This window comes from Acipenser ruthenus, chromosome 10 (genome assembly GCF_902713425.1).
Source record: "Acipenser ruthenus chromosome 10, fAciRut3.2 maternal haplotype, whole genome shotgun sequence".
Classification (NCBI taxonomy): Eukaryota; Metazoa; Chordata; class Actinopteri; order Acipenseriformes; family Acipenseridae; genus Acipenser; species Acipenser ruthenus.
In genome coordinates, this window is record NC_081198.1 from 48,283,072 (window position 1) to 48,310,379 (window position 27,308).

General features: G+C 40.4%; 2 protein-coding genes across 23 annotated transcripts in view; one reads left to right on the forward strand and one right to left on the reverse strand.

The window, feature by feature from the left end:
• Positions 1-709: 709 nt before the first annotated feature.
• LOC117406936 (telomere-associated protein RIF1-like) lies at positions 710-20,447 on the forward strand. 4 transcript variants are annotated; one of them, XM_059032446.1, is made up of 36 exons: positions 710-777; positions 2,144-2,272; positions 2,924-3,002; positions 3,582-3,678; positions 4,036-4,166; positions 4,387-4,481; positions 5,810-5,999; positions 6,179-6,271; positions 6,416-6,554; positions 6,664-6,815; positions 7,777-7,897; positions 8,131-8,307; positions 8,774-8,884; positions 8,998-9,060; positions 9,469-9,569; positions 10,127-10,213; positions 10,618-10,691; positions 10,926-11,106; positions 11,347-11,454; positions 12,069-12,218; positions 12,472-12,571; positions 12,744-13,023; positions 13,325-13,367; positions 13,529-13,731; positions 14,076-14,178; positions 14,353-14,472; positions 14,771-14,916; positions 15,134-15,223; positions 15,307-15,400; positions 15,563-18,280; positions 18,361-18,501; positions 18,602-18,688; positions 18,822-18,937; positions 19,241-19,394; positions 19,510-19,627; positions 19,952-20,447. In XM_059032446.1, the coding sequence occupies exons 2-36, from the start codon at positions 2,160-2,162 to the stop codon at positions 20,170-20,172; spliced, it is 6,996 nt and encodes a 2,331-aa protein (XP_058888429.1). In that variant the 5' UTR covers positions 710-777; positions 2,144-2,159; the 3' UTR covers positions 20,173-20,447. The 4 variants fall into 4 exon arrangements, with proteins under 4 accessions (XP_058888429.1, XP_033867308.3, XP_033867300.3 ...); XM_034011417.3 differs by lacking the exon at positions 710-777 and adding an exon at positions 784-840; XM_034011409.3 differs by lacking the exon at positions 710-777 and adding an exon at positions 819-901.
• An 821-nt stretch (positions 20,448-21,268) lies between these two features.
• LOC117406865 (nebulin-like) overlaps positions 21,269-27,308 on the reverse strand; it is a 94,509-nt gene continuing 88,469 nt past the window's right edge. For 14 of the 19 annotated variants that reach the window (XM_059032432.1, XM_034011228.3, XM_059032434.1 and 11 more), the window contains 8 exons: positions 26,435-26,527; positions 25,151-25,243; positions 24,651-24,758; positions 23,774-23,960; positions 23,497-23,589; positions 22,928-23,077; positions 22,489-22,595; positions 21,269-22,299 (listed from right to left, as the gene is read on the reverse strand). In XM_059032432.1, coding sequence (XP_058888415.1) covers positions 22,126-22,299; positions 22,489-22,595; positions 22,928-23,077; positions 23,497-23,589; positions 23,774-23,960; positions 24,651-24,758; positions 25,151-25,243; positions 26,435-26,527 — 1,005 coding nt within the window. In that variant the 3' untranslated portion in view covers positions 21,269-22,125. The remainder of the gene's footprint in view (positions 22,300-22,488; positions 22,596-22,927; positions 23,078-23,496; positions 23,590-23,773; positions 23,961-24,650; positions 24,759-25,150; positions 25,244-26,434; positions 26,528-27,308) is intronic. The other 5 variants (XM_059032445.1, XM_059032444.1, XM_059032443.1 and 2 more) reach the window with 2 other exon arrangements.

A 27,308-nucleotide genomic window follows, 5' to 3' on the forward strand; every position in this document is an offset into this window, starting at 1 on the left:
TTCATCGAATCTGTTTGGATAGTGTTTGTCATTTTTGGAAGGGAAAAACAAGATCAGCTGTTATATTAATTTCCACAGTTTATTTTAGAAATGTTGAGTCAACCCATGTTATTATTATGTGATAACATTTTAAATTTTTTTTTAAAGAACTCGCCCTCTACCAGTTGTCACATGAATTTCAGTTCCTGGTGCAGTTTGTCAATTTCAATAGAACTCAAGTTGCTGTTTCGCTAGAGTGCGCACGCAGGCGCAGTAAAAGCATAAGTTGCGTCGGGAACATTAAACGATGAAGTATTTGGGAGAAATAAAATAGGCCACTATGAAAGATAAATAACAAGGTAGATGGCGTGTAAAAAATGGCGTTTCACCAAAATAGTGAGTGGATAGCGTCCACCTGCGTCCACCCCCCAGTCTAACACTGGAGATATCTTTAAATATTTTAAGATATTTGGAAATTATTCTATATGTATAAATTATAATTTGGCTTGCCATACTCAAACGGCCCCAATCAATTTCCAACTGTCCCTAAATAAAAAAAAAATGATAAAGAAATAGTCTGCATTCTTTTTCAAATGTTTCAACTTTGAGCTCCATTTCTGCAGCAGGGTATATGAAATACATTATTAATGAGGTGGGCGGGGATATGTAAATATGGCGAGGTATGGGTATTTAAATGAGTGGTAAGCCTGAAGGTTTTTGAACGTAAGTTGGGCGGAGCTTGGCAGGCCTAAGATACCGAATTATTCATAACCAGGCGGTGCCTACGTGAGGTGAAAGGTGAGAGTCTTGTTGGCGTGCACTGTTTAGTTTGGCGCCAGCGTTTTCGCGGGGAGCTGAGGAGTAAGAAAAAAAAATAAAATAAAGCACAAAATAAAACAATCTGTTCACGATCACATTTTAGGTATTAGGCGATCGTGTTTTAATCGTGTAGTTCTCGTGGTCTGTATACTAATGTTAAGATAAGAAAGTTTATCTTCTGTTTTATGACGTTGTTATCCCAGACTGACTGCAGTTTCGTAAGTAAAGTTCAGGATCGTTGTTTATATTTTGATCACCGGAGTTTATTACTATTACATGTCTTTGATTATTTATAATGATTGTTTATAAATATGGTTGGCAATTTTCTTCGGTTTGTTCAGCTGTGTATACAATTTAGTACATACCTAAAAGTCTAATGCAAGGGGGTACGGGTAACTTATTTACAATCAGAGAGATGTTTTTACTGTATTTTATTTATAGCGGTTGTCCATAATCTGGCCATTTATTCTAAAAATGTTTTTGGTGATCCGTGTACTTGTAAATGCAGACGGTGAAAGTGAAGTTTTTCTGTGTCACAATGCTGTGCAAATTGAGTGCTCAGGCCTTAAACATTCTGCTGCTGAAAGGGCCTTTTGATACAGTGCTGATCAATTTAATGCGTGTGCACGATAACGGCTACAGCCTTGTTTAAATATGTGTGTGTATATATTTGGAAGAAAACACATTTATCATGACAGTTATGTGTGTGTGTTCTGTTTAGGTGTCATGTCAGCCCTATGGCTTTTAAAAGTCTCATTGCAGTTGGCACTTGGCATAATGTTTTGAAAATAAATATGCTTTCATAGCACAACTTTCTTGTTCACTGCAGCCAGACATCCGCTTTTAGATGATGTCCACGTTTGGTTGTAATGAGTTCTGACTGTATGTTGATGTTGAGCTAGCTATAAGTGTACACGTGTACTGCAGTTTCTTTTAAATCCAGAACATGCTTGAATATTTAGTTATCATTAAAGGGTCTGTGATCTTTGAATGCAGAAGGACACCTCGTTTGTGTGAATGATCCACTGTAGAATCCCTTTCAATCACAAAAAGGGTGGAGAATTTACACCCTGTAGTTTTGTTCGATTTTTTTGTTTTGGTTTTATTTAACAAAAAACGTTTTCATACACTGTGTATATTGCAAGTATGAAGGGTAGGTGCTTGGGACTAGGGAAACCTAGGGTGGTTATAATGTTTCATATGTGCTACTGTTCTGAAAACATGAATATGAAGGATGAGTGTTATTTTTCGGAGTAGTACAGTAATAAATAATGGGTGCTGCTCAGTTAATGTTCTGTCCATGTATCCTTGTCTCTAATAACAGTGTCATCCCTCCATTTCCCAGGGCTCTGTGTGGGAAGATGATGGCTACTGCTCTCTCTTCAAGTTCTAGCATGTTGCCTCTCCTGGAGACCCTGGAGGATTCCACTGTATCCCTGACTGAGCAGACTGATGCCTACCTCACTATTGCAAAGTAAGTGCCAGCGGAGGCATTGTCGTGGCTCTGCAGTGCCCCTGCCACTATGAGCGGGGTGCTGCACTCGGGGCTGGTGCTGTGGTTATCAGCGAGGTGGGCACAGTGATTGTCATCAGCAGCACCTCCTGGAAGCCTGGGCTTGAATCCAGCTTGTGAAAATAAGTTTAGTCATCTCGGTAGCAATTGGTCAACTTCAGGGTTGGGGGTCAAGTCCTTTTTTTCAATTCCATTTCCTTTTTAAAACCAATTCCCATTCCCTTTTAATCCATTCTAATTCCAGTTCTTTCAAATGAATTCATTTGAAGGACTTGGAATTGAGTAAATGGGAATTAGGGGAGGAATAGACTCCAGTCCCGGTCAGTGTAAAAAAAAAACCACCACAATAACCAAACCAAACGGTTTCAGAACAGCAAAAACACTTGGGATGCATGTACTGTAGGAGCCCTTTAACTTCATGAATAACATTTAGTCGTTTCATTTGCAGTTTGATGCAGGTTATTAAATTACATTAAGAAAATGCTTTTGCGTTTGAATTTAACCTGACGGTCAATTGATTGCTTCTAGTTGGTATAAGGCAAAATGTTTATAGTATGGTATATTCTTAACGGCTTCACTTGCCAACCTCCTTTTCTTTTTAATGATTTTTAGGCGTCTGAGTGGGGAGGATGGAAGACAGTTTATTCCTGTAGTTGGAAAGCACTTTACACGTCTCTGTAAAGCTTTTAAGGTGAGAGATTACATTTAAAGGGATCTATTCAACAGAACATCGACTGGGGATTGAGTCAGTGGGTGCTATATATGGATTTAACCCCATTTAGTAATAATAAATGGTATAGGTATATATTCTCTGTGCCTTTGCTTAGCATATAAAACATGCATGTGTGCTCAGGGTCTTTAGAAAGGATATATTCAATTTACTTTGCATTAGGTTGTTGCTGGGAGGTAGGCAAGAACCATATTTCTCTCAGAAATATCTTCAGATTCGTAAGTGAATATGGTGAAAATCTAAATACTAAACTTCCTACCTGTGACTGTGCCTGTCTTAATGTATCACCGTGTGTCACACTAGCATGTTTACTTGTATCTAGAGCACCACTTACCAAATTGACACTCGTTACCCCGAGGTATTGAGCGTATCATAATCTGGGAGGTGTATGATGGCATCTGTCTTGTCTGTTCGTCCATCTGTACTTGTCATTTATACCTGCTCGGGATGTAGGTCCTCTTTCATCATATTGATGGCTCTAATTTCATTGTATTACTGGTTATGTTACTGACATACTTATTTATGTTTGTTTTTATAAAGGGGCACATTTTGAGCCACAATTCTGAACTCTGCCAGGCAGCACTTCAAGCATTGGGTTTCACTGTTTTCCACAGCAGCATTGTGTCTGGGTTACCAGGTATCCTTTTTCTTTACATACACTTTATTTATTAGGGTTCTGTTTCAGATCGATTTGTTCAGTGGAATGTAATGCATGAAATTACTGTGCAAATACTAATTTAATTGAACATTCGTTTACAGTTACTGTACCTCTTGAAGCCCTTTTTGTTTTTCTTCAATCTATGATGTATGTTGACACCAGCAACTTGATATTTTCTGTTGGAACCCTTTGGTGTGAACGTAAGAGTACGCTTGTGCATCTGATGTGCAATCAAAAGGTTAACACCACGTGATGTTTAATTAGTTTGTGTTTCATCAGTGTAAAAGAAAACTGCTATAGACTATTAATGTTTCATCTCTGTTTTTCTTTATGCAGCAAGTTATGTGGAAGAGCTGATTTTGGCGCTCTGCTCCCTTGCTGTTAAATCCTACGACAAGAATACTTGCACCCGAGCACTTTGGGTGATTGCTAAACAGAACTTCCCAGCTGAAGCAGTTGGGAAGAAGGTAGGTTAATTCATATTTCTGAACTTCTCAATATACTAACTCTAGTACTGCTGTCCTCCCGGTTGCATTCAGAAGCCAAGCAGTAATAAATAAACCATGGTCCTGTGTACCTTATAGAATGTGAGCTGTTTTATGTAATCTAGCAACCTATTTTAAAATGCATAGGTTTGTGTATTATAAATCCATTCATATAACATTTTGTATCTTGTTTTTTTTCTAGGTACCAGATATTCTAAAAACGTTAGAAAGTGTACATGCCAGGCAAGATGTGCAGTCGATGGTGATGGAGCACGAAGCACTAAATGTTGTTATGAGGTAAGCAATTTATTATTATTATTATTATTATTATTATTATTATTATTATTATTATTATTATTAGTATTTTATTTTTTTGGGGGGTTATTAGGGTCTTAGGAAGAGGGAGTCACAGCTAAGCCTAAACCAAGTTTCACTACCTGGGGAGTACTTTGTACTTCAGTTGTAAAGATTATGGTGTTGCAGGAGATTGCAGTGGATAGTAAAGTACTGTGACTGTCCCCTGAGTACCTTGCTGTCTGCTTTTAATAAATCAAATTTCCCCCCAGTCTGTAGTATTTGTAAATTGACATTCAGACTGTCATAACATGCCAAATAACAAACACTGCATATTTTCACGATGTTAAGGCATGTCAGTGTAACTTGCAAATGCTGCAGTATCCACCAGAAACAAAGCCTAAAACAAACTTTATACCAAGAACTATGCCGACAGTAGCTATTTTCATAAAAGTAAGTACGTTTTTAACAAATGCATGTTTAGCTGCTTACCTGTGTAAGTACCAGCATCATAGGCCAAAATTCAAAGCAATCGTCCGATGAATTGGTCTATTGTGTTATGACTTTCCAAAAATAACCATTGCAAAAAATGTTTTTGATCATTTTGGCATTGAGACAGAATTTACACAACTCAAATCTACAGTAGTTTCTAAAATATCCTAGGATAGAGTAGGATCGTATTTATATGTGGGATTAAAACAAAGATACTGTTACAGTATTTAAAGTCATGGTATTTGACGCATTGTGAAAGTTGTCACTTTTAAATGCAATACTGAAATGCAGGCTGTGAAATGGAAGAAAAAGTTTGCTTTATCTGATGTAAATAATCTGTCTATGCAAACTTTCTTTACCCACAGTTGTTTGTTTTGATTTTTGAACCCGTCTTGCATTTGCAAGATAACCATGAATGCTTGGTCTGTGGCACTAGTAGCATGATGCATGAAAAATGTGCATTCTCTGGGGCACATTGAAGTGACAAATACTGTTTGCTACACCATTCATTCAGCTGTGGGATGTGGAGGCTGGCAAGTTTACAGAGCTATCTGTCTTCCATGAATTTAGGAATCCTTACATCATTGCTTTGTGCATATGCAGTCACTCACCCATGATTTAGTTAAAAAAAAATGTGTTTTGTTTTTGACAAGTACGCTGTGTGACAATTCCGAGCTTGCTATGTTTAAAACTTTGACACTCCACTGCAAAGCAAGGGTTTCTGAGGACATAGACAGATGAACCAATGAAAGCAGTCGACAACGTTAGGCGAAATTGCAGAAATACGGAATACTGTATATCAAAAGTAGATCTGTGAAGTGTGTCTGTTCTGCTTTCAGGCTGTTGGAGCAGACTCCAGCTCAGATGGGGGAGGGTGCAGTCACATGGGCTAAGCTTGTGATTCCATTGGTGGTACACTCTGCCCCCAAGGTGCGATTACGGGCAGCAGCAGCTCTGGAGCTGGGTATGCCCCTTCTGATCGAGAAGCAACAGGAGGTGGCAGCCATCACAGAGGCCCTCATGTCTTCGGTACGTGCACACTGTTCTCTTCCACCAGTATTCAAGACTATTTCAGTGCCACACTGGGCTGTGACAGCCAAAACTCAATCCACAAAGTATTTACCCAAACAGCTGCTTTGTTATTTTTATTCCAAAATTATAAGAAACTCTCCTGCCTGAATCGCTCATTTCTGCTTTTCCTGTTACAGAAACTGATACCAGAACTACAGAAGCTGTTTTCATCCAAGAATGAGACTAATGTGCTGAAACTGTGGCCCCTGTTTGTGAGGTTACTGGGAAAGGTAATGCTCTGTTACTTATGTATTTCATTAACATAGTATTAAACACAGACCCTGCTCAAGCTGCACAGCATGTATTAAGTTTGCATAACAAAACTTAAAACCATTTTACAAACCTTTTTTTTTTTTTTTTTTTTTTTTCCCCAGACCCTGCACCGTGGAGGAACTTTCATTAACTCGCTGTTGCATTTGGAAGAGCTTGGTTTCCGCAGCAGTTCTCCAGTAGTGAAGAAAATCGCCTTCATCGCCTGGAAAAGCTTGATTGATAACTTTGCGTTGAATCCAGGTGAGTCAAGGGTGTTCTTTGCCTTCCTTTGTACAGTGCACACAATAAAGAATAACACCCTTGAATCTTGTACGTGACATAGCAGTAACTCTAACTTATTCGTTCAAAGATATCCTTTGTAGTACCAAGCGTCTGAAATTACTGATGCAGCCTCTCGCCTCAATCCAAGTGAGAACTGAAGTACTGCTGCTGACTAAACTGGAGGTCTGGTGGTACTTGGCAGTGAAACTTGGGCCGCATTTCACTGCTAACTTTGAACAGGTATGGGAGCTTTACATTGCAATGCTCTTCAAACTAGAAAAAATAAATAGTCACAAGCTTGTAATTTGTAGATTGGGGACAACTATTGTTAAAGCACAGTCTCTGTTTAACCCTTTGCGGTCCATTTTTTCAGCATGTGTCAGGTCCAATTTATTTTCACACGCACAGTTTATTTTAGACGCGCTGTTTTAAGTTTTTTTTTTTTTCACAGTAAAACAGGTTTAAAAGGCACTGCATATCAACAGACACTCAGTACTGCATCTCCAGCACCGCCCCACCCCTCGTTCGCTATATTTTTCAAGTAACTCGTAATAATAGTACATACCGATAAATCATCTCTTGATCAATTGTTTTATCACCAAACTCATCAATAATGCAATCCAAGTTATTTTATTACTAGTATCTCAAAAAGCTCTGCAAATGTCTGTGATATTCTCTGAGCGCTGGTCGGAAGCAGCTATCTTGTTTGTTTATGTCCGTGTTATCTATGTGGTGTCGGATCTATCAGTATTCATGAGATACGCCCCTTTTTTTTTTTTTCTCTCGGCTCCTATCGGTTTTACTCGGCCATTGAATGGTTTTCTCGGCTTTTTCCGGAGAAAAACGACTAGAGACCTGTTTTTTGCGTCTTTTTGATGATGTCGGACAGAGTCCGACATTGGACCGGAAAGGGAAAATTGCGATGTCGGACCAGATCCGACATAGGACCGCAAAGGTTTAAAGCACACACTTGCAAGAACAGAATCTCATCAGATTAAAATCCAAGATTTCTCTTTCAAGCTGTGCAACTAAATGTTGCAAGGTCTCATCATTAGAAATAGAATGAATGAATGAGTAAATAAGTGGTCTGCTGCTGTTTTGATTTGATGCGAGGCATTTTAAAAACAAAATGCTTTTGGTTGTATTGATTCCAGTGTACTTGTGATTCTGTTACACAACTTTGCACGTACGTGTCTGTTAGGTGGGGATTCCTCTGGTCCAAAGCACAATGATCACAGATTCTACTGCGATACCTCTGGGGACTCCTGCAAGAACAATGGCAAACCAGTCCATCAGCGTTGCTCAGACTACCTCCAAAACTGGTACATGGCTGGGAACAATGTGTCTTGAATGTACTGTCTTCTGTCCTTCTCATTTGCTTTCTCTAGCAAGTCTTCAGTCAAACACTGGTTTACTTATCCTGTTAAATCTGTGACCTTCCAATCCAAGATTGTGTTCCCATGTTTACAGTGGGAGTATAAGAACTATATGCAACAGGTATCTTCTTTTTCTGACTTAATTCTTCCTTTTTTTTGTGTGATCTTCCTTCTTCCAGGCCCTAATGCTTTTGCAAGCCCTGCTTCGACTCCTCGGCTCAGTCTGAACAGCAGCGTGCATGCGTCGACAGTGTACCCATCCATTCAGCTGCTGGGCCTGGAGATGCTGCTTCACTTTCTCTTGGGCCCGGACATCACCGCTGCTGCCACACAGAACAACCTCCAGCTCAGTCTGGGTAAGCTGCTGTTCTGCACCTGGGCCGTGCTGTTCATTCAGGGTAGACGTTGGGAGATTGCACTGTGTGCCTTTTAAGCAGGGGAGCTAACAAAGTGTCAAAGTTAGCTCTGATGTAAGTGAAAACACACCTGGAACTGTTCTTTCCATAGGTGTGCATTGGTCTTGAATAGTGGAGAAAACATTTCCAAACAAAGAAATGCACACTGCAGCATGCATCACTCTTGGGGCATTTTAAATGTATAAATCACCTTGGATCTGTTTGGACTTTATTGTGGAAATAGTGGAGAGGTCTCTAAAATTACTTAATTTAAAAAAAAATAAATAAAAAAAAAATCACTTGTGATGTTGAAAAAAAAAAGTTAAGCAGATGTCATCTTTTACATTCTCTTGGTTGGTATATTTGTTTTTGTGAAAATCAAGTATTTTAAATGTAGTCAATGTGTTTTTTCCCCTATATATTCCAGAACCACTTGCAAATCCATTAATCACCAGCCCTTCATTTTTCTGCAAGCATGCTGGAGTTCTCATAAACTCAGTGCGAGATGGGCTCATTACTGTAGGCAAAGAGGCTGCAGGTAGGCCTAGTCAATTCAAGGACCATATTTTCAAATTGGCTACATTGCTTTCTTATGCTCTCTTGTATCTTGATGTTTAACATGGTGTCCCTTTTATCTCTGGTTATCTATAGATGCCACACTTAACCTTATCTGGAAGAATCTAATTGGCTTTGTGACCGCAGCAATAGAAACAGGTGGGTGTAACTTTACAATCTTACCTGAAGTTCCAATACAATTCGTAACAAGGTCTCTCTGTGAACACACAGTGCTGATTGGATTCTTTAAATCCCCCAACCAAAGATTGTTGGCACTTGTACAGCACCTCCATAAAGAGAACCTGTCTCTCTTGCCCATACGACAATTTCATATCTATCTTGATTCCCACTTTAAGATTGGGTAGAGGACCATTTGCAAACAGTAGCTCAATTAGGCTTACTCTGGTATAGACATATTCATTTTGGAAGCATAACTTTGTTTAGTGCTAACTGGGGTTTGGAGCCATACCAGCCTCCTTTTAAATATGCTGGATTCTTTTTCTAAGGTGTGTGTGAGTATTTATTTCTGTTAAACACCTGCATCCCATGTGTGTGTCTTAATGCCAGGCAATAAAAAGGAGCGGCAAGGTTCGGAGGTTCTGACCCTTTTCTTGCAAGCTTTACACACGGTAGTAACTTCAGAAGCACTTCCTGCACATCGAGCATTGGTAAGACATTCTGTATAGTCTGAACAACCAACCGTACGATACATCTCAAAGTGAATGAATCTGTGTTAAAACTTCTGTGTCTGTGGCACTGAAGTAGCTTCATGCGTCTTTTTATGATGTTTACCATCATGACGTTCTGTTGCTCCAATATTTTATTTTTTTCTTATCTATCACAGTCCACATGACATTCACTGTCCGTGCAATCCTAGTTACTGGTTTCCTTTGAGTACTTGCTGATTCCAGAGTCATTGCATGACGCAGTGCTTTGCTTGCACACACTGAAGTAAATGAAGCTTAGGTTAGCGGAGTTGAAAGGTCACTGTGAAACTACTTGCCTTTTTATCCCTCTCCACTATAAATCTGGGAGCATTAGTTTGTTTAAGCAGTATGACCTGATTAAACCATGAGTGCCTTACTAATTAACACCTTTTTAAAACCCTTTTCTTTGACAGTTTATGCTCATTTTACATTTAGTTTCAGAAAGCTTATAAGTGCTTTTTTATAGAGAAATTACTTTATATAATGAACATATTGTCTTTGACATTACACATTTTCAGATTCTCCTTGAAGCCACTGTGAAAGGAATACCTCCTAAAATACTGGGTTCCCCAGCTTACCAGGTAGCCAATATGGATGTTTTAAATGTAAGTCTGAACCAAAAACTATATCTATTTTAAGTTATTGTTTGAAAAGGGGATGTTGATCATCCAAGGCTGAGCCAGGTCTCAAAAACCAGCATCATTTTCAGAGCTGCCTGTATTATTATTATATGAGTAATGGGAAAGGAGCACTTTGGTGGAGTAATACACAGCAGGGTGGTCCCAGCTTAACAGCTGCAGAGTTATTCTACATCCATACTGTTGGATGCTGTTATAGTTATTTGTAGTTTATGGTGCTGTGATGTGTTTTTTTTTCTTTCCCCAGAACCTTTTGCATTATTTTTTTTATATACTAGTTTAATATAACTAAAGAGGATATCATTTCATCAACATTTTGCAGAGGCTCATTTCTTGCACCCTTTTGTAAGATGTGGTTTGTTTTCTCCTAGGGAACTCCTGCACTGTTCTTGATGCTCTTGTTCTATCACAGTAGCTTGTTGGAATCCTTTGTTACTGAGGAGAGGTGAGTTTGTCTGAATGCATTATTGTTACAGGAGTGTTTCCTATAAAAGTTGAAAGGTTTTAGGAACACACATGTTTGGCTTTAATACAACACTGTTTTATTACATGTATAAATAAATCACAAAACCTACCATCCCAATTCCTTAGCAATGACGCAGATTAAAAATATCAGCAAATTAAATGTACTGTTTGCAGTTAGCTTTTGCAAAATTGCGCCTGAATTCTTGTTTCACAGGTTTTTTGTAAGTGTGGAGACACTTGTTGGCTGTGGTCTATCTGGTCCCACGTCTCCGCTGGCGTACAGCGAGTCCATTCTGAACGTTATCAATCAGAGGGCCACTCTGGTGGTGGACAAGGAGCACCTCTGGAGAATGTGGAGCATCGTAGTTAACCCCTTAACAGAAAGGATCATGCATGTAAGAGTCCTTTTAAAAGCATAGGAGAGAAGCTTCATTGCTGACTCCTTCCGTAACTTGTTCAACTGCTGACTTTCCATTTAAAAAACAAAAGCAACTTTTACTGATGGCATTGGTTTACGTTGCTTGAAAATACTTCAATCTTTATTTACATTGCTGAAGATGCAGCCGAAGAGTGTAGTAACTGGTATGTTTTCTTAGTCTCTTGCAAATTATTATTATTATTATTATTTTTCTTAGACAAATGAAGTCAATCAAGGAGATGCCTTAGAACATAACTTCACTGCTGTGCACAGTGCTCTGATGCTGCCTATAACTCACATCCTCATAGTAAAGGGATTCCCACAGGTAAGCAGCTTTGTTTTGGCTAGCCAGACTTATTATTTTTTATTATTAATTTATTGGCAGATGCCCGTATCCAGGGCGACTTACAATTGTTACAAGATATCACATTATTTTTACATACAATTACATTATTTTTTACATACAATTACCCATTTATACAGTTGGGTTTTTACTCAAGCAATCTAGGTAAAGTACTTTGCTCAAGGGTACAGCAGCAGTGTCCCACACCTGGGATTGAACCCACGACCCTCCGGTCCAGAGCCCTAACCACTACTCCACACTGCTTACCAAAACAAATAACATACTAGCTACAATAAATATTTTACTGTTGCATAACAGAAGATGGTTTAATCTTCCATTTAATACGCTACATAGCTAATTTATAAATAGAGAACTGCTCACTTAATTGTGAAATCTTGTTATACTTTTACTTCTAGTTGATTTTCTTGCAACATGGGGATATATGGAGGAATCTGCCTCTCATGTGCATATGGTGGGTGTAGGTCATGGTGATGTCCTTTTTAATGATTGTTAGTATGGTCAAAGTAATTCTCATAGTCACTGCTTGATGTTGTACATTGCATTTTTTAATGTGTGCCCTGCTATGCTTTCACTAGGGCACAATGAAGCTTCTGTTGCGCACCTGGGCAGAGCTCTACAGGGTGTTTGCACGCTGCGCTGCTCTGGTGGCTACAGCTGAAGAGAACGTCTGCTGTGAAGAGCTGTGTGTTAAAATGACACCAGTCCTGGGAAACGGTGCTCTGTCGGTGAGTATCAGGAGACTGCTACCTAGATCAATAGCTTCTCCACCCTAGTCTTTGTACTACGCCTGCCTGTTAAGTTACTTTGTGGATGCAGCACATTATAGCCCTGTATAATGAAATCCTAAATTTTTTAAATTTCTGTGCCTCATATTGATGCCCCAGTTTGTTTATTTTTAGATTTACTGTGTGAAATTGAATAATGTACAAATGGTTTCTGAATTGTTAACCTTTCTCTCTTCTTTTTTTTTTTTTTTAGAATCAGTCAACATTGGAAGCAGTTGTTAACGTTCTAACCGTCATTATTGAGTGCGTCAACTTTTCACCTTACACTCCCAGGTTTCAACAAATTATAAATTGTAAGCGGTTTAGTAATCTTACGTCAGAAATCAGTGCTACGCAATATTCACGCGTATCAAAACTTTTTTTAATGTAAAAATGTTGGTGTGTAACGTCAGAAGCAATTCTAAGTTTTTTTTTATCCATTGAAAAGGTATTGCTAAAATGTTTTATTTATTTATTTTTTTGTAGCTCCACATACACCTTCCAGCTGGATGCGAAAGAAGAATAAGCCCCTGGGAAACCTGACCTCTTACATGAAGCTGCTGGTGCAGGCTGTGGACTCGTTCCACTCGCAGGGTGATTTGGAGCCCCTGACGGACACACCTGCCTCTTCCATGGTTTTAGTGGGGACTTCCATCATCAACATTCTGTCAGTGCTTTTCAGCAACCTGTCGCTGGCCACTGCCATCAGAGAATCCCTTTCAAGCCTCACCAGACCCATATCCACGTTTTTCCAAAGAACTGCAAAGTATGTCTGTTTTAATAAGCAAGACACGGCTTTCATACTTTTAAAAGTAGAAGAAACAACTACTGAAACCAAGTTTGCCTCTTGCATTTCTCCTTATTGTTTTAACTCTGCTTTGTCGATTCAGTGCTAACCCTTGAGCTTGAAGATTTATAACCTGCTCCTGCAAGTAGTGGCAAATCAATCAAATGTAAGAAAGGCTTAACAATGGAAGAATGTAGTACAAGTCAAAAGTGGTGGTTTTGTGTACATTTCCAAACTGTTTGTGGGACACTACAGCTTTAATTCTTTATTTTTTATTTAGGCCCCAAGATGTGCCAAAGGTCTATGCGATTCTTGGACACAAGGTCAGTATTGCAAAATAATCATTTAACGTTTACCACTATTTAACATTTATACTGAGATTATACAAGATACTGTGAAATAGAAATTGAAATACATGGATAATACTGATATTTGCCAAATTTGACATTTTATACTTGTTTTAATATTATGGCTTTCCTTTTAGCTGGAAAAACTATTGGGAGAGATTCTAACCTGCTTGCAGTCTCGATATGCGACCGCCTATGATGATGAACTGTTGGAACAGCTGGCGCCGTTGCTGAGTGTTCTTTTCCTTCATAAGAACAAGCAGCTCCGGAACCAGATAGCTCAATTTTGGAATGCCACATTTGCAAAGGCTGCAACATTGAACTACCCACAGGAACTCAAGTAAGCCAGTGTGAGAGTGCTTATGTGTGTATTTAACCCCCGCCCCTTTCTCATGTTGCTGAATTGTCATGTTTTCAAATTTTGTGTATGCTATATGTATAGACTATCCTTTGGATTAGCAACTAAATAATTTAGCTTGTTCTGCCCTGTGTGAGATGCAGATCTCTGGCTGCATGTATGTAACACGTGTATCTAGAGAACCACATGTCCAATTATGAAACTTAGACCTTTTTAGATCTAGTTATTGAGAGCATATGATAATTTTGGGGAATATTGAGTCTGTCTGTCGCGCTAACAATGTTTTATTGATCTAGAGAACAGCACTTCATCATTATCTTTTGCAGGCCTGTTCTGAACCAGGTAAAGCAGAAACTTCTCATTATACTGCCTGGTTTTGAAGCTGTTGAGGTAGCTGTTGATGAGTCCAATGGACCTTACTCTGATAATGTAAGTACTGAACAGTTTTACATAGTTTTATTTTATTAAGCTATGTAAAATTACAAACTTGTGTCATTTTTAACAATTCATACCATTACCAAGCTAGGCAATGTGCAATTTTTTTTCCTACTGAAGAGCTCTTTTCTGTTTTTTGCTTATTTTGGTTGTTTGGATATTGTGCAGAGTGAATGTTCCCAGTTGGGCACAAAGATCAGTGGCTTGGAAGTGAAGTCTGCAGGAAAAAGGGATTCCTTGCTTTCCAGAGCGGACGAACTGAAGGAAAAGCACTCTGCACCAGTGGCGGTAAGGAGAACAAATCATTGTGCGTCCTAGTCCAGGCTTTTGTTTTCCAGTTTATGGAATATCTTAAATATGTTGCAACTGTAATTGGTCATTCTATGTGTTTCTGACTACAGTTACACATTCCAACACTTCCCATCAGCAGAAAACTAATGATGTGTAACTTTAAGTGTATCTGTGAAGCATCATATTTTGCTTTTAAACACTAGTGCCTTTCATTGGGGAAAGGAACAATTCCAAGACTAACATATCGCAGTTCCGAGATCCTTTTATTATTTGTATGTCTTGATCACTGTTTCAGGTGAAACTGGACTTTGGCTCTCCCAAGCCTCCTTGCCGGGAACTTATGTTGGACGAGGAGAAATCTGTGGACTTTGTGTTTATCCCCCCGGAGCCCAAGCAGAGAGTGCTAACTGAACACCAGAAGGAAGTTCTGAGGACAAAAAGGTAGGCAAGCGGCTTCCCTCAAATGTTTGGGATTTGATGCTGGAATGTCATTTAATTATTTTTTTAAGTTTCAGTTTCTTGGACAGTAAGTGTTTTTATATATTTGTAAAGGTATTTGCAAGCTGTTTTAATGATACATTGTTTCCGGACTGAGTGAAAATGGATTGGCCATTCTGACTTTTTAAAACTTTAAACCAGATGTTTTTTTGTTTAACAGGGTTGATATTCCTGCCATGTACAATAACCTGGATGCTTCTCAAGATGCCACCCTGTTTACACAGTACACCCAGAGCCAGGAGGACTCTATGTACGTTTACTGATTCTTTACTTAATACATTGTCGCAAACTAGTCCTTCCTGGCTGTCTTCAACCTGTCCTCTCTGTTTGCAGGGATAAACCAGCCCCAGATGAGACGGAAGAAGCCACTAACACACCAGAAGCCACTTTAGAAAAACAAGATCAAGCTCCTGAAGAGAGATCTGAGGTAATTGGGTAACTGCTGCTGCTCAGTATTTTGTAATAGTTTAATAGTAGTCTAACCTGATATCATTAGTTGATGAGGGAGATGTCAAGTTAATGTTGAATGATTTTCATAGCTCTTTTTTTTCATAATTGGTTTAAGTAACACTTGTTGTGCCCTTCCTAGGACCAAGATGAAAAGATGGAAACGGAAAAAGGCCCTGATGTGGCGCAACCAGACACAGAGATGGAAAATAACGAAGAAAACGTGGCTTCCAAAATGGAAACTACTGAGTCCGATTCACCTGATCCTGTAACGGATAACCCTGAAGACCTTGTTGAGGCTTTAAAAGCTCCAGATGTTTCAAAGGAGGAGCCCCCTGGGGTTGAGGATGTTGCCATGGAGACTGAGGACAGCAGTGTCAACGTTAGCAACAGTTCTACCTCTTCAGATGTGGTGTCCGGGACTCCCCAGAAACCATCAAGTCGGCGGCAGTCTTTTATCACTTTGGAGAAGTTCACTTCTTTAGATGGAAATACCTTTAGTCCTGTTAGGCTCAACACATTCATGGGGTCAGATAGCAAAGCCTTAATGTCTGCTAGTCAGGAAGCTGTGGAGGTTGAACCAAAAGAGGCTGAAAAGCCCCTGGAGAAAAGCCCAGACACTGCAGTAGACAATACTATTCCAATGCCCGAAAAGCCTAAGCGTGGGCGTCCGAAAGGCCGTAAAAGTGGCAGCACATCTGTAGTGGCATCAAAACTTGAGAAAAGCTCAGAACAGTCAGTGGAAGAGAAGGAAATAAAGCCTAAAGTGGAAAAAAATAACATTGGTCACAGTGACGGAGCAGAAGAGGACTGTATCCCAGATACACAGCCAGTGAAGCCTGACTGTGAGTGTGTGAATGTAGAGAAACCCCAGGAAAACATTGTCTCTGCAAAGGAGGAGACAGTTTCATCTGTTGAATCCAAGGAAAATACGCCCCCTGGAGAATTGGAATACCAGGACAACGAAGGTCAAGCTTCTGAAAGTCAGTCTAGTCCGAACGAGCCTAGGCGTTCCTCAAGACGGTTTAGTCAACCATCGCGCTCTTTGGATTGCTCAGAAAGCCAAGAGAGCGAAGAGAAAGGAAAAACTAAAAAGAGAGGCCCCAAAACCATTGAGGAAAAAGCCATTGAAAGAAAAGCTAGTCTATATCATGTGGGCCAAGCTGAACATCATCAGGCATCTTCTCCAACTGCAAGTCAGACGGATACTCGGTTGCTGGGAGAAACCAGCAAGAGGAGCAATAAAACTCCAGGGAGAGAGGACAAGGTTACCAGGAGAAGTGTCTCCACCACTGCAGTGGAGACAGGATCTCCTTATGAGCAAGGGAGCAAAGAAGCCTCACAAGGGCGTAGCAGGTACCAGACTCGGAGATCTTCTCAGGGTCTGCTTTCCAGCATAGAGAATTCTGAGTCGGATAGCTCAGAGACTCGTGATGATGGTCAGAAGACGAAAAAGAGTGGAAGAGGAAGGAAGCCTAGCAAAATTGCAGACTCTTCAGACATTAAAACTGAAGGCAAAGCCCAAAAAGAACAAGTGGTGAAAGGTGCAGCAGTAGCAGATCAAATGGAAACTACCGATGTGGAAAATGCCATTGAGCAAGCAGAGGCTGAGGACGGCAATACAGTGGTTTTACAAGTTCCAGAGACTTCGGAGAAGAACACAAATGAGACCTCTGCAGTCCTCGAGCCTGCGGATGTGTCTGGGAATTTTAAGAATGAGCAGAGTGTTGCTTTTGATCAGGAAAACAAAACGTATAGTATAAACAAAACTTTAGATACAGAGTCTTGTTCAGAGCCCATGCAGGAGAACAAGACTTGCATGATAAAAAGTGAAATGTCCAATATGTCCGAGAGTAAGATCACAGAGCCTAGTATTGGGGACTTTTCCACGGCGCACTCAGATGTCTTCAATGCTTCTGCAAAGAGTGAAAATCTGCATGTGTGTTCTCACAGCAAGCGGGGACGTGGACGCAGGCGTTCCAAGGTCTGCAACCGCTGTGTAGCAGACCCTCAGCAGGATAAAGACCTCTCTGGCATGCAAGATTCAGAAAAGCAAGCGTTAGACCCGAAAGAGCTTTCATCTGGAATGTCCTCTGGGGGCCAGCATTTTGACGACAGCGTTTTCGACCCCAATGCTATGAGCACCCCACTGCTGTCCAAGGATCCAGTGTTCTTTAGCACCTCTGTAAGCCAGCTGGCTTTAGGAAATGACTTGGAAGAGGAGAAAACTACCATTCTTGGAACTGTGACTTTAATAGAGGGAGTTGAACAGGACACCTTAGTTGCCGCCACCAGTGAGCTCTGTGAGCAGACAGCAGTTGCCGTTAAAGAAACACAGGTTGAAGAGCAGCAGGTTCTGGAAACAAAAGAGGTTAAATCGGAAACTAAAGAACACCCAGAGCAAGAAACTGCAACCAGTGAGGTAGAGGAGGACCAGCAGTTGGTGCCCCTTGAACAATGTACTGAGGATCAGCAGCCTGAGCCGGATCAGAAGAAGCTTGAAGAAACTGTGGAACCACCAAATGAGAAGCATCCTGACGAGATGCAAGGGGTGGAGGAGAAGATTTCTGAAGCCACCCAGCTAGAAGATGATGTCTTCCCTACTGGAGTAGTTGCTTCTCCACCTGGCCTGCCTGAAGAGTCTTTGGTGCATAAACAAAAAGATTCTGAAACATTAAATTTGGACTCTCCACTGAAGCAGAAGGGTTGTGATCTGGCTTGTCTTATGGAAGTGGGCCAGAGCCCCAGTGGTACAAAACCCCGTGGTGTGTGGTCCCCTACTGCTTCCCCTTCCACAAGCATCCTCAAGAAAGGGTTGAAGAGGCCGCTGGAGGATGACTCTCCTTCACCTCTCAACAAGGTAAACTGCATTTCATGCATAATACCATTTAATAAAATAAAAAAAAAAACTGTCTGTAAATGTTAAACTTGTTGTCCTAGAACCGTCGAGTGTCCTTCGCCAACCCAATCTATCAGCAGGAACTGGCTGATGACATTGATCGTCGAAGCCCAGTTGTAAGGCCATCTTCAAATGGCTCCCCGAGATCCAAAAGCCAAAGTGCATCAATTACACAACAGAAGGTATAAGAGGGATTTTGGAGGGGAGGGGGGTTGATGCAGTTATGTATAGAGGACAGTTTTTTACATAAATCTTCCTTTTATGAATCTGTTTTTTTTTTAGTTTGTTACCACTCCAACAAAGGGCATGTTGTGCCTGAGCCCCCGCAGCCTCCATAGCCCTGGATTCAAAAGCTCAAAGAAATGCTTGGTATGTAGTTTTGTATTGCAGTGTAAAGTCCTCATGCTTGCACTATGTGGGGTGTCTGCGATATCATAAACCATGGGTCTTCACGATTGTCTTTTTAAACAGTGTTGTAATAGTGCATGTATGTGTTGTGCAGATATCAGAAATGAGCAGAGAATCGAAGCCTATCCCCAAGGACTGTGTGTACCCTTCTCTAGTGGGTTGTTCGGTTCCCGTGGAGGCAATTCTGCCACAGCTTACTTCCAGTATGTGGTGAGTGCAAATTACACAGAACCCTGTTAAAATAGTGCTTAGACTAGAAGCAGCAGATGTGGAACATTCAGAGTTTGAGGTACAGGCAAGCAAACAAAAGGTTCGACAGATGCCTTCATCAGTGTAGTTACGTAATAGTTTTGAAGGTATGTGAAAATCAAAGACAAAATTTAAAGTTGTCTTGCCCTCCGGTAGTGATAACTGCTAACCACAGGCACAAATTAATTTTGTAGAATATTCATACTATTGTCCTACTGATTTCATAAATGTTGCTGTTTTTTATTTGATAATTGCATTTTTCAGGGCGCGGGGATTTGGCCAGCTTGTTCGAGCCAAGAACGTAAAGACAGTTGGTGATCTGAGTGCTCTCACTGCTGCAGAGATCAAAGCCCTCCCCATTCGCTCTCCAAAACTACTCAACGTGAAAAAGGTGCTCAGAACGTATCACGAACAACAGGTGAGACGCATTCAAAGCTTTGCTTGGTAACTGCATGCATTAAAATGTCAATTTAAAGGCTTGTGAGTGAGAGAGTTGGTGTGCATACAGGTGCTGACTTTTTTTTTTTACACAGAGGAAGTTGTGTGGTGTTGATGACCTCAAAGGATTTGATGAAACAGAGAAAATGACTTCTGAAACTGAGGACAAGGAGCCAGTCCTGAATATTGAGGAGGAGGAGAAGCTAGCAGCTGGTGAGTGTGACTGTCATAGCATTGAAGGTTGAATAGAAATGTGTCGCCCTCCTGGGACATCGGAATGATTCCTATACATAAGCAATTGGGCAAGGAAGTAGAGGATTTTACCCTTCCTGCAATGCAGTACTATTTCTTCAATGCTCCTCACTGTTGGAGAAATTGCCAATTCCAGGAAGTTCAACCAAAATGCAAATGTCACAGTACCAATGTGGCAACTACAGCTGCTGAATAAATAGTAAACAGGACTACAGCATAACATGTAGAGGATGACATTTAGGACCCACGTCTACATTCATTTATTTTGATTTACTTCATCCCTAGAATTGGTTGATACGCCTGTTCCAGCTGCAGTTATGAAGCCACCTTCTGACCTGCCCTCCGATGTGGAAGCTCTTAACACTCGGTTCAGCTCTGAAGACCTTGGGAAGTACTCCGGCAGCCAGCTGTTCACAATGCACCAGAAGATGAGCGGCATGTTGAACAATATTGTGAGCAATCTGCACTCCCGCATAAGTTCTCCGTCGCTGGAGAGCTCAGACTGACCTGTGGGCAATCAAAGAACTTCAACGCATCTCCTTGTTTTTAAATAAAACCAATCCACAAATAGTGAGTTTTTAATAAGACACTGGATTGTTTTTTGGTTTTTTTAAATGGTGAACATCTCCAGTTGAGCACTGTGCTTTGACTGAGTGACATTATGGGCTCAAGAATCCAGTGGATGAAGAAGAAAATACTACACCACCTTCCTTTTTTATATATGGTATGGTTCATGTTATTGTTTTTGAAATAAAGGGGAATATGTTCCTATTTTTAGCTTTTTTGACTAATTACACACAGTTCCGTAAGAAGCCCACCCACCCCCTCAAAGGATGTTTTGGTTCTTGGTATTTTTTCCACTTAAGTGAGCACTGCATTTTTAGGACTTGTTACATATAAATAAAACCTTTTTTTTTTTTGTTTTTGTTTATCCATTTGGGTTGGCTGTGTTGAGTACTGTTTTATACATAGCGTTGTTCCGAAAGTGTCTTTTCTAAATTAGGATGTGTGTCTACATATTTTATAGGGTATACCTGTATACCTGATAAGAAGCCTGGCATTCCTGTTCAGGCCATACTTGTAGACCAGAATTCAGATTACAGGAGGGTTACTGCTTCCTTCCACGGCCAGGTTTCACTTTTTACATTCACTGATTTCATGGCCTCTATCCCCCTTGCTCCTTGTAGTCACATAAGCCAGGTGTCTGGTGTTAAAATATGTGCTGCACAGGGTGATGCATACAAATGCCCAAAAGCTTCAGAATATTTTAAATCTTGTTAAACTTGGTACAGGGCACTAAGTCCTGTTTTTGTACAAGTTAATCCAACTGTTCCTGCATTTACCAGGTAAAAACTTATGTTTTATCATTAAAGTGTTCCATAGTAAAATATTCTATTTACAACTAGCTGTTGGGCGGGGCAGCTCATATGTGAAGTGTTGCCCTAATCTTGCTGTTTCTGAAAAGATGTATTTCATTGTACAGTAGATACTGATCAGAAGTAAAGAAGCTGGGGTACCAGTGTTTCTATGGTATTCATAATGATGATTTGTGTTTAAACACTGGTGTATTTTGTGCTAAACACAAGGGACAGAGATGTTCACTGCAGAAACACGGTGTACTTTTATTAGCCACTCTTACAAGGAACACAGTCTTTTTTTTTTTTACCTCACCAGACCTAGATAATAGGCAGAAACAAAACACACATGCACTAGTCACCAGTCTTCAGCAGGCAGAAGAGAGAGGTTTGTCTCTGGAGCTTTTAACTTAAAACTGGTTTGACATTGAGAATAAACAAACATTTTAGGTGGAACTTAACCTCTGGTTTTAGAAGGGAGACATGACACTGGACATTCTTTTTGTACGAATAGCAAAAGGACTTTTAAATATAAATAGTGCTTGACACAGTACAGGCTCCAGTTAATCCTTTCAATTTTAAAATGGTCTTTTAATTTGTAATAAGCTAATAGTTTACCCTTGCTGGGATAAAGTCCTTCTCTGGTCTTGTGCAAATTTTCACATCTTAAACATTCTGTTGATAATGAACATGTTTGAAGGTGTACAGTGGGTGACATAACAAAGAGAAGGTTGCTATTGTTTGCATCGGGTACCGTGGAAATGGTTTTAGTGTGTCTAGGAAGATCTGGAGCTAATTGGTTAGAAACATGTATTCAATGCTAAATTACAAGCAAGATCATTCACAAGTTGTTATATGTAAGGTTCTGTTAATGGGTCTCATAAGGTACATGCACAGTAAGAATAAGGCAGCTTTAAAATCCAGTAGGGGCCCAAGGTGGTGTTTAATATCTTAAGTGGGTATGTTTACCTAAAGTATTTGCTATGAAATGGATCCTAGGATTGGACTTTACAAAGGCAAAAAATGAGTTTCAGTGTTGTGGAAGTGCCCTATTTAGTACGATGTGGATGTGGCTTATGTCCATCAAATTGTCTTTTGCCAGTTTTAGATGGCTTCCACGTAGTTGGCTGGCAACATGCCAGTCTTTCCAGTCCTCTGCACAGTTCCATACATCCAGCCTTCGTCAATCGCCTGTACATTTACAATGGCATCTCCGTCTTTGAAGGAAACCTCATCGGCGTCTGCGCTTGTGTAGTCATACACGGCACGGAAAGCTCTCTGCAAGCGAAAAAGGTTGTGTGAATGGGGCATCTAGGAACATGGAAAGACTACACACTGCGCAAAAAGGCATTAGATGGTGTGTGTAGTCACCAGGGGACTATTGAGCATTGTAGAAACCAGATTGAAAACTTCCTGTGCCTTGCCACCTTTGAGTGACGGTTGCCTTGTGTAAGATACTATACTTACTCCAGTGGTGGATGGGTGAGAGGGGACAGATGACACAGTTGTCTGCTGCGTGGCAACAGAGGAGGATCTCTGCTGAGGTAGTTCAGTGGTTTTGGCTTGCTTATAACCTGTAAAAGAAATGCAATTCTGCTGATGTATCTTAAAACCCCCAGGGTGACACCTCTAAGTGGTGGCGGTATTTAGATTAAATGAACACTAAACACCAGCGCATCAACATACACAGAATAAAGAGAAAAAAAAAGAACAGCTTTGTAATGTTACGTTGGGTCCATTTTATATATTGCTGGCTATGTTAACAATCTTCTCATTTACGGTTCGTTACAGTATATAGTGTGTTGGATCTATGCTATTGAAATGTGTCACATCAGAACACTGCTCCGCTCTTCAGTTCCGAGTGGTGCAGCAGGCATGTTTTCTCTGTAAGGTGCCCCTTTCTTACCTGTTGTAGATACAGTGAAGAACCCTCCGTTGCTGTACTGAGAGAGGTGGTGCTCTACATTCTCTGAGGTCTCAGACTTCTCATCCCCAGCGCTGAGGCTCAGGGCGCTAGTGGAGCGGGAGTGCTCACGGCTGCGGCGCTGGGCTTGGACTGAGGAAGACAGAAGCACACCGCAGTAAGTGATACAAAACTCTGCAACTCAAAGCACCAGTATAGGAACTCACTATCTGTCTGTTGGGTGGCCTTTCTCTATTCCCCAATAACTCTTGAAATGAGCAAGCATGAAAGACTGGAAAACCTTATTCAACACAAGCCAATTAATCATCGTTGTGTCTGAGTTGGTACTGTGTATTGCTGAGTGCCTGGTGGCCCTAGTTTATTACTGTGTCACAAACATCCCAGTCGTGTTCCGACTGAATTGTGAGGCTTTGAGTTTAATTCACAGCCTGGTGAGACTATGACATTCAAATGTGGGTTGTCATTGTAAACAGGCCTATAAAGTCCAAGGCCGCTTCATTTTTTTTTTAGTTTTTAATTTCACTAGTTAATGTCGGAGATGGGGGTCCTACCAGACATGCTATGTAGACTCCTTGACTGGATGTTGTCCTCGGCTGGGTCATAGTCAAAGACTGAGCCAGGATTGGTACGCCACACGCGCAGATCTGTTGAGAGAAAAAACAACGTTCCGATTGAAAGCGCTACGTGGGAAGGCATTCGATAGCCGTGTTTTAAAAGAATTCACGACACTGAAGAGCAAATAGAATAGTGGAGCACGATAATTAACAGCGCGCTCTTTCTCATTCCATTCGAGGCTCAGTTGAAGAGTGGTGTCTCCAGTGCACTTGCCTGTGGTAGTCTCCTGGTCGTGCTCGGCAGCTCTGCGTCTCTCCATTTCCACCACGCGCCGCTGGATTCCACGGTAGCTGATGTCACTGAAGTCCTGCGTGTTCTTCTTGACGCGCTCTGTGATGGGGTCAGAAACCACCGGGGTGAAGCTGCCCTTGCTTTTCTCAAATTCCTCATGGTACTTCACCTGTGTAGGAAACAGTGCAGGACATTACAGCAATGAGTGCGGTCTCAAAAGAACTATACGGGTTAAAAAGCAGCAAAAGATGGGTTTCGAACCCTAAAATATGCATGATAAAGAAGCCTAAATATTCCCACGACATGAAGTGTAAAGCTAGTGTATACTGTTTCATTGTGTTTGGATGAAGTTCTCTTTGTGCCAAATGAAATGCATAACTATACACAAGTTAAAATTCACAATTTTAGTTCATGTCATCAATATTTAGTGGGCAAAATCTGGACATGTTGACACCTGACATCCTTTGTTGCAAAGTGTTTAGACTGCTGTAGGTAGGACAGTGGGAGTGAAGTGTTTTAATTTCCACTGGGTTATGTTACAGCATATTGGTAGAAATACTAAAAATTCTAACTGTAATGAATTCAACACAGTAAGACTTTTATTATCCTAACTAATTGGGCTTGGGCTGTTCGGATAGTGACATTTTTTTTACATGACTTTCCCAATCAAGAAACCTCCTAAAAAAAAAAAACTAAAAAAAAACTTCACCTTCTTGCCTGTAAATATAAAACTTGCACTACTGCACCAGAGATTGAGGGCTGAATAGCGCATTTTCTTTGCAAACAGAGCAGTAGAGCACAACACACAACAAGACAAGGGGCTGTTTGGGTGATCAGCTTTACTGTAGCAATCTCTTACCGCTGAGATGTTGCGCTGTGTCTCCTTGACACGCCTCATCTCAGGTGTATCCAGGTAGAAGGCTGCTTTGCCCTGCACCTGTTTGCGGAAGCTGTCAGAGTACAGCACCTGTACACAATACAAAGCATAAATCACTTCTGGGAAGGAATGGAGAAACTTTTCAATCTTCACATATATACAGACCTGAAGGAAGCCATGAGGGTGTTACAAAGACGCAATAGATTACTGCAAACGGGAGCCCGGGGGCGTCTGAGGGAGGTGTAAAGTTTTTTGAGGTCTAACCAGAAATGGATTAGAGCATCCGAATTAAGAGTTAAAGTTAACAAGAGGGTTTGGAGAGGAACACGGTAAGCTGTTAGAAAGGTAAAATAAAATCACCACAATAAAATTGTGGCAAGAAATAAATAGAACGGTTTTGTTAATTTTAAGTCAGGCTAAAACAAGGAGTTAGAGTGTTACATAGGTTTTGTTTTTAAACACAAACATCTTCAGGAAAGTACCGAGCTAATGTGTTCTTGATTGCGCTTGACTCTCTCCATCTCTGGAGTGTAATCCATTGGGGTTCCCCTCCCCTGATTCTCCTTATACAACACCTGTAGAATACAAGGTAAGCCCCCGGGGAAAGCAGTGAGACACATACAGTAGATGTGACATTCTGATTACAAAAGCTAACATAAAACATTAGTCCAGTGATCCTTTTTACAATCTGCATTGACTGAACCACAGTATACAGTCCCTGAACCCAGGAACCAACGATTACCAGGATTAATAAAGAAGTAAAATAATAATGAAACTAAAGAAATGCAGATACCGGAAATTCTTGTGCTTTTTAGTAGAGCATGGCATTGGTATAAAACTGTATGTCATTAATGGTTAGGTCTGAAGAAGGTTCTACTACTGACACACAAGAGATCAGAGGTGTCTGTGAATCCAGAGTTTGCTGAAGCTTGCTTCTAATTAACAAGGCACTAATGCATGCATGCATTCCTGGTAACAATATACAAACCTTAACCTTATCTCACAATTAAAACAAAGTTCCTTGCTGTAGAATATAACAAAAATAATTAACACCTTTTTAAAATGTTGAATACTATACATTACTGATAATTAACACTTGGGGAGATGATTTCGGAATGGGTATTATTTAAGGAATATGTATTCAGTGGTGATTTAAAAAGCATACTGTATAATGGTTTTAGTTGGGTTTGTTTTGGTTTTTGGAGGGTTACATTAAGAAGAGGTGCATGGTAAGGGGTTACGATGATGAAAAAATGTTGCCTTTGGGACATTTTGTGGTACCTTTTAATCAGAACACGAAGAAACTATAAACAAGAAATGTGCTGTTCATCAAAATCCACAGAATCCTTCCCCTAGCATCTATCCCTCCTCCTTCTTAGATTCTCCAGCTGTTGCTCATTCTATACTGCAGGTTCATGGCTTGTATTAAGAGTTACACATCTTTTAGTTTTTCTTTTTCTTTTAGAGGAATCAAAGGTGACGTTAGTTGTGACAGGGGCCCTGTGGTTGACAGCTAAAGTGCATGTCCTGATTGGCACACAAAGGGCTCCTCTTTGCTGTTTTTTTTTTTAATAGCTTTTTCTTATACAGACAGGGAAATGCTGTGATACTGCTATAGGATGAGGGATGAAAATTGTTAAGTGGGGTGGTAATAAGGACTACGTGATTTGGTTAATTATAATTATGCAGGGCTAAACAAGAAGGATGTTTTATTTGGTTTTTTTGTTTAAAAAAAAAAAAAAACACAAACATCTTCAGGAAAGTACCGAGCTAATGTGTTCTTGATTGCGCTTGACTCTCTCCATCTCTGGAGTGTAATCCATTGGGGTTCCCCTCCCCAGATTCTCCTTATACAACACCTGTAGAATACAAGGTAAGCCCCCGGGGAAAGCAGTGAGACACGTAGCCGAGACATTTCTGATTGAAAAGTTGCTTCAAACTCTGACTGAAGCATAACAGAGTGTATTCCAAAACCCCAGGGACTGAAGGGCCATGTGTGTCACTTCAAGGACCCCAATAAAAGATGACTGTCAAAACTGAAATCCAAGCATTTGTGCAATTGGTTTGACCCAAAGTGCATTTTATTAGTGATATGTTTTAGTGTCTTGAGTTATCATCGCAGCTGTACCCAAGATCAGTGCTTCAGGCTAGGTTGGAATTTGAATCATTTGTCTTTAATTCATTCAGATTTGGGGGAGATCAGAAGGAATATTACAAAGCACACAGTACAGTAATTCCTGGGATCTAGGATGTCAGCACTCTGACACAAGACCAAAGAAAAGAAGAAACACATCATAAAATGGTATTGCTGAAATTAAGTACATTTTGTCAGCGCAGCAGCATACACAGAACAAAAAAAGCAAAAAAAAGACTAGCTTTGTAACGTTACGTTGGCGTCTAAAAGCTGTTACAAAAGCTTTTCTAAATGATTCTCAAGTGAGTTTATTGTTGCGTATGAGGTGATGCTATTGGAATAGATACAATAGAAGAACGCAGCATTGCTGGTCGTTTTTTCTTAGGTTGTATTAGTGGAGGCAGCGGTCACGACTCAGGTAGAAGGGAATGGTATTGGGACTGGTCAATGGGAATGGAAGGGTTCAGGCTATTTGTGATGAATAAAAGTGAATTTAAATGAATCAA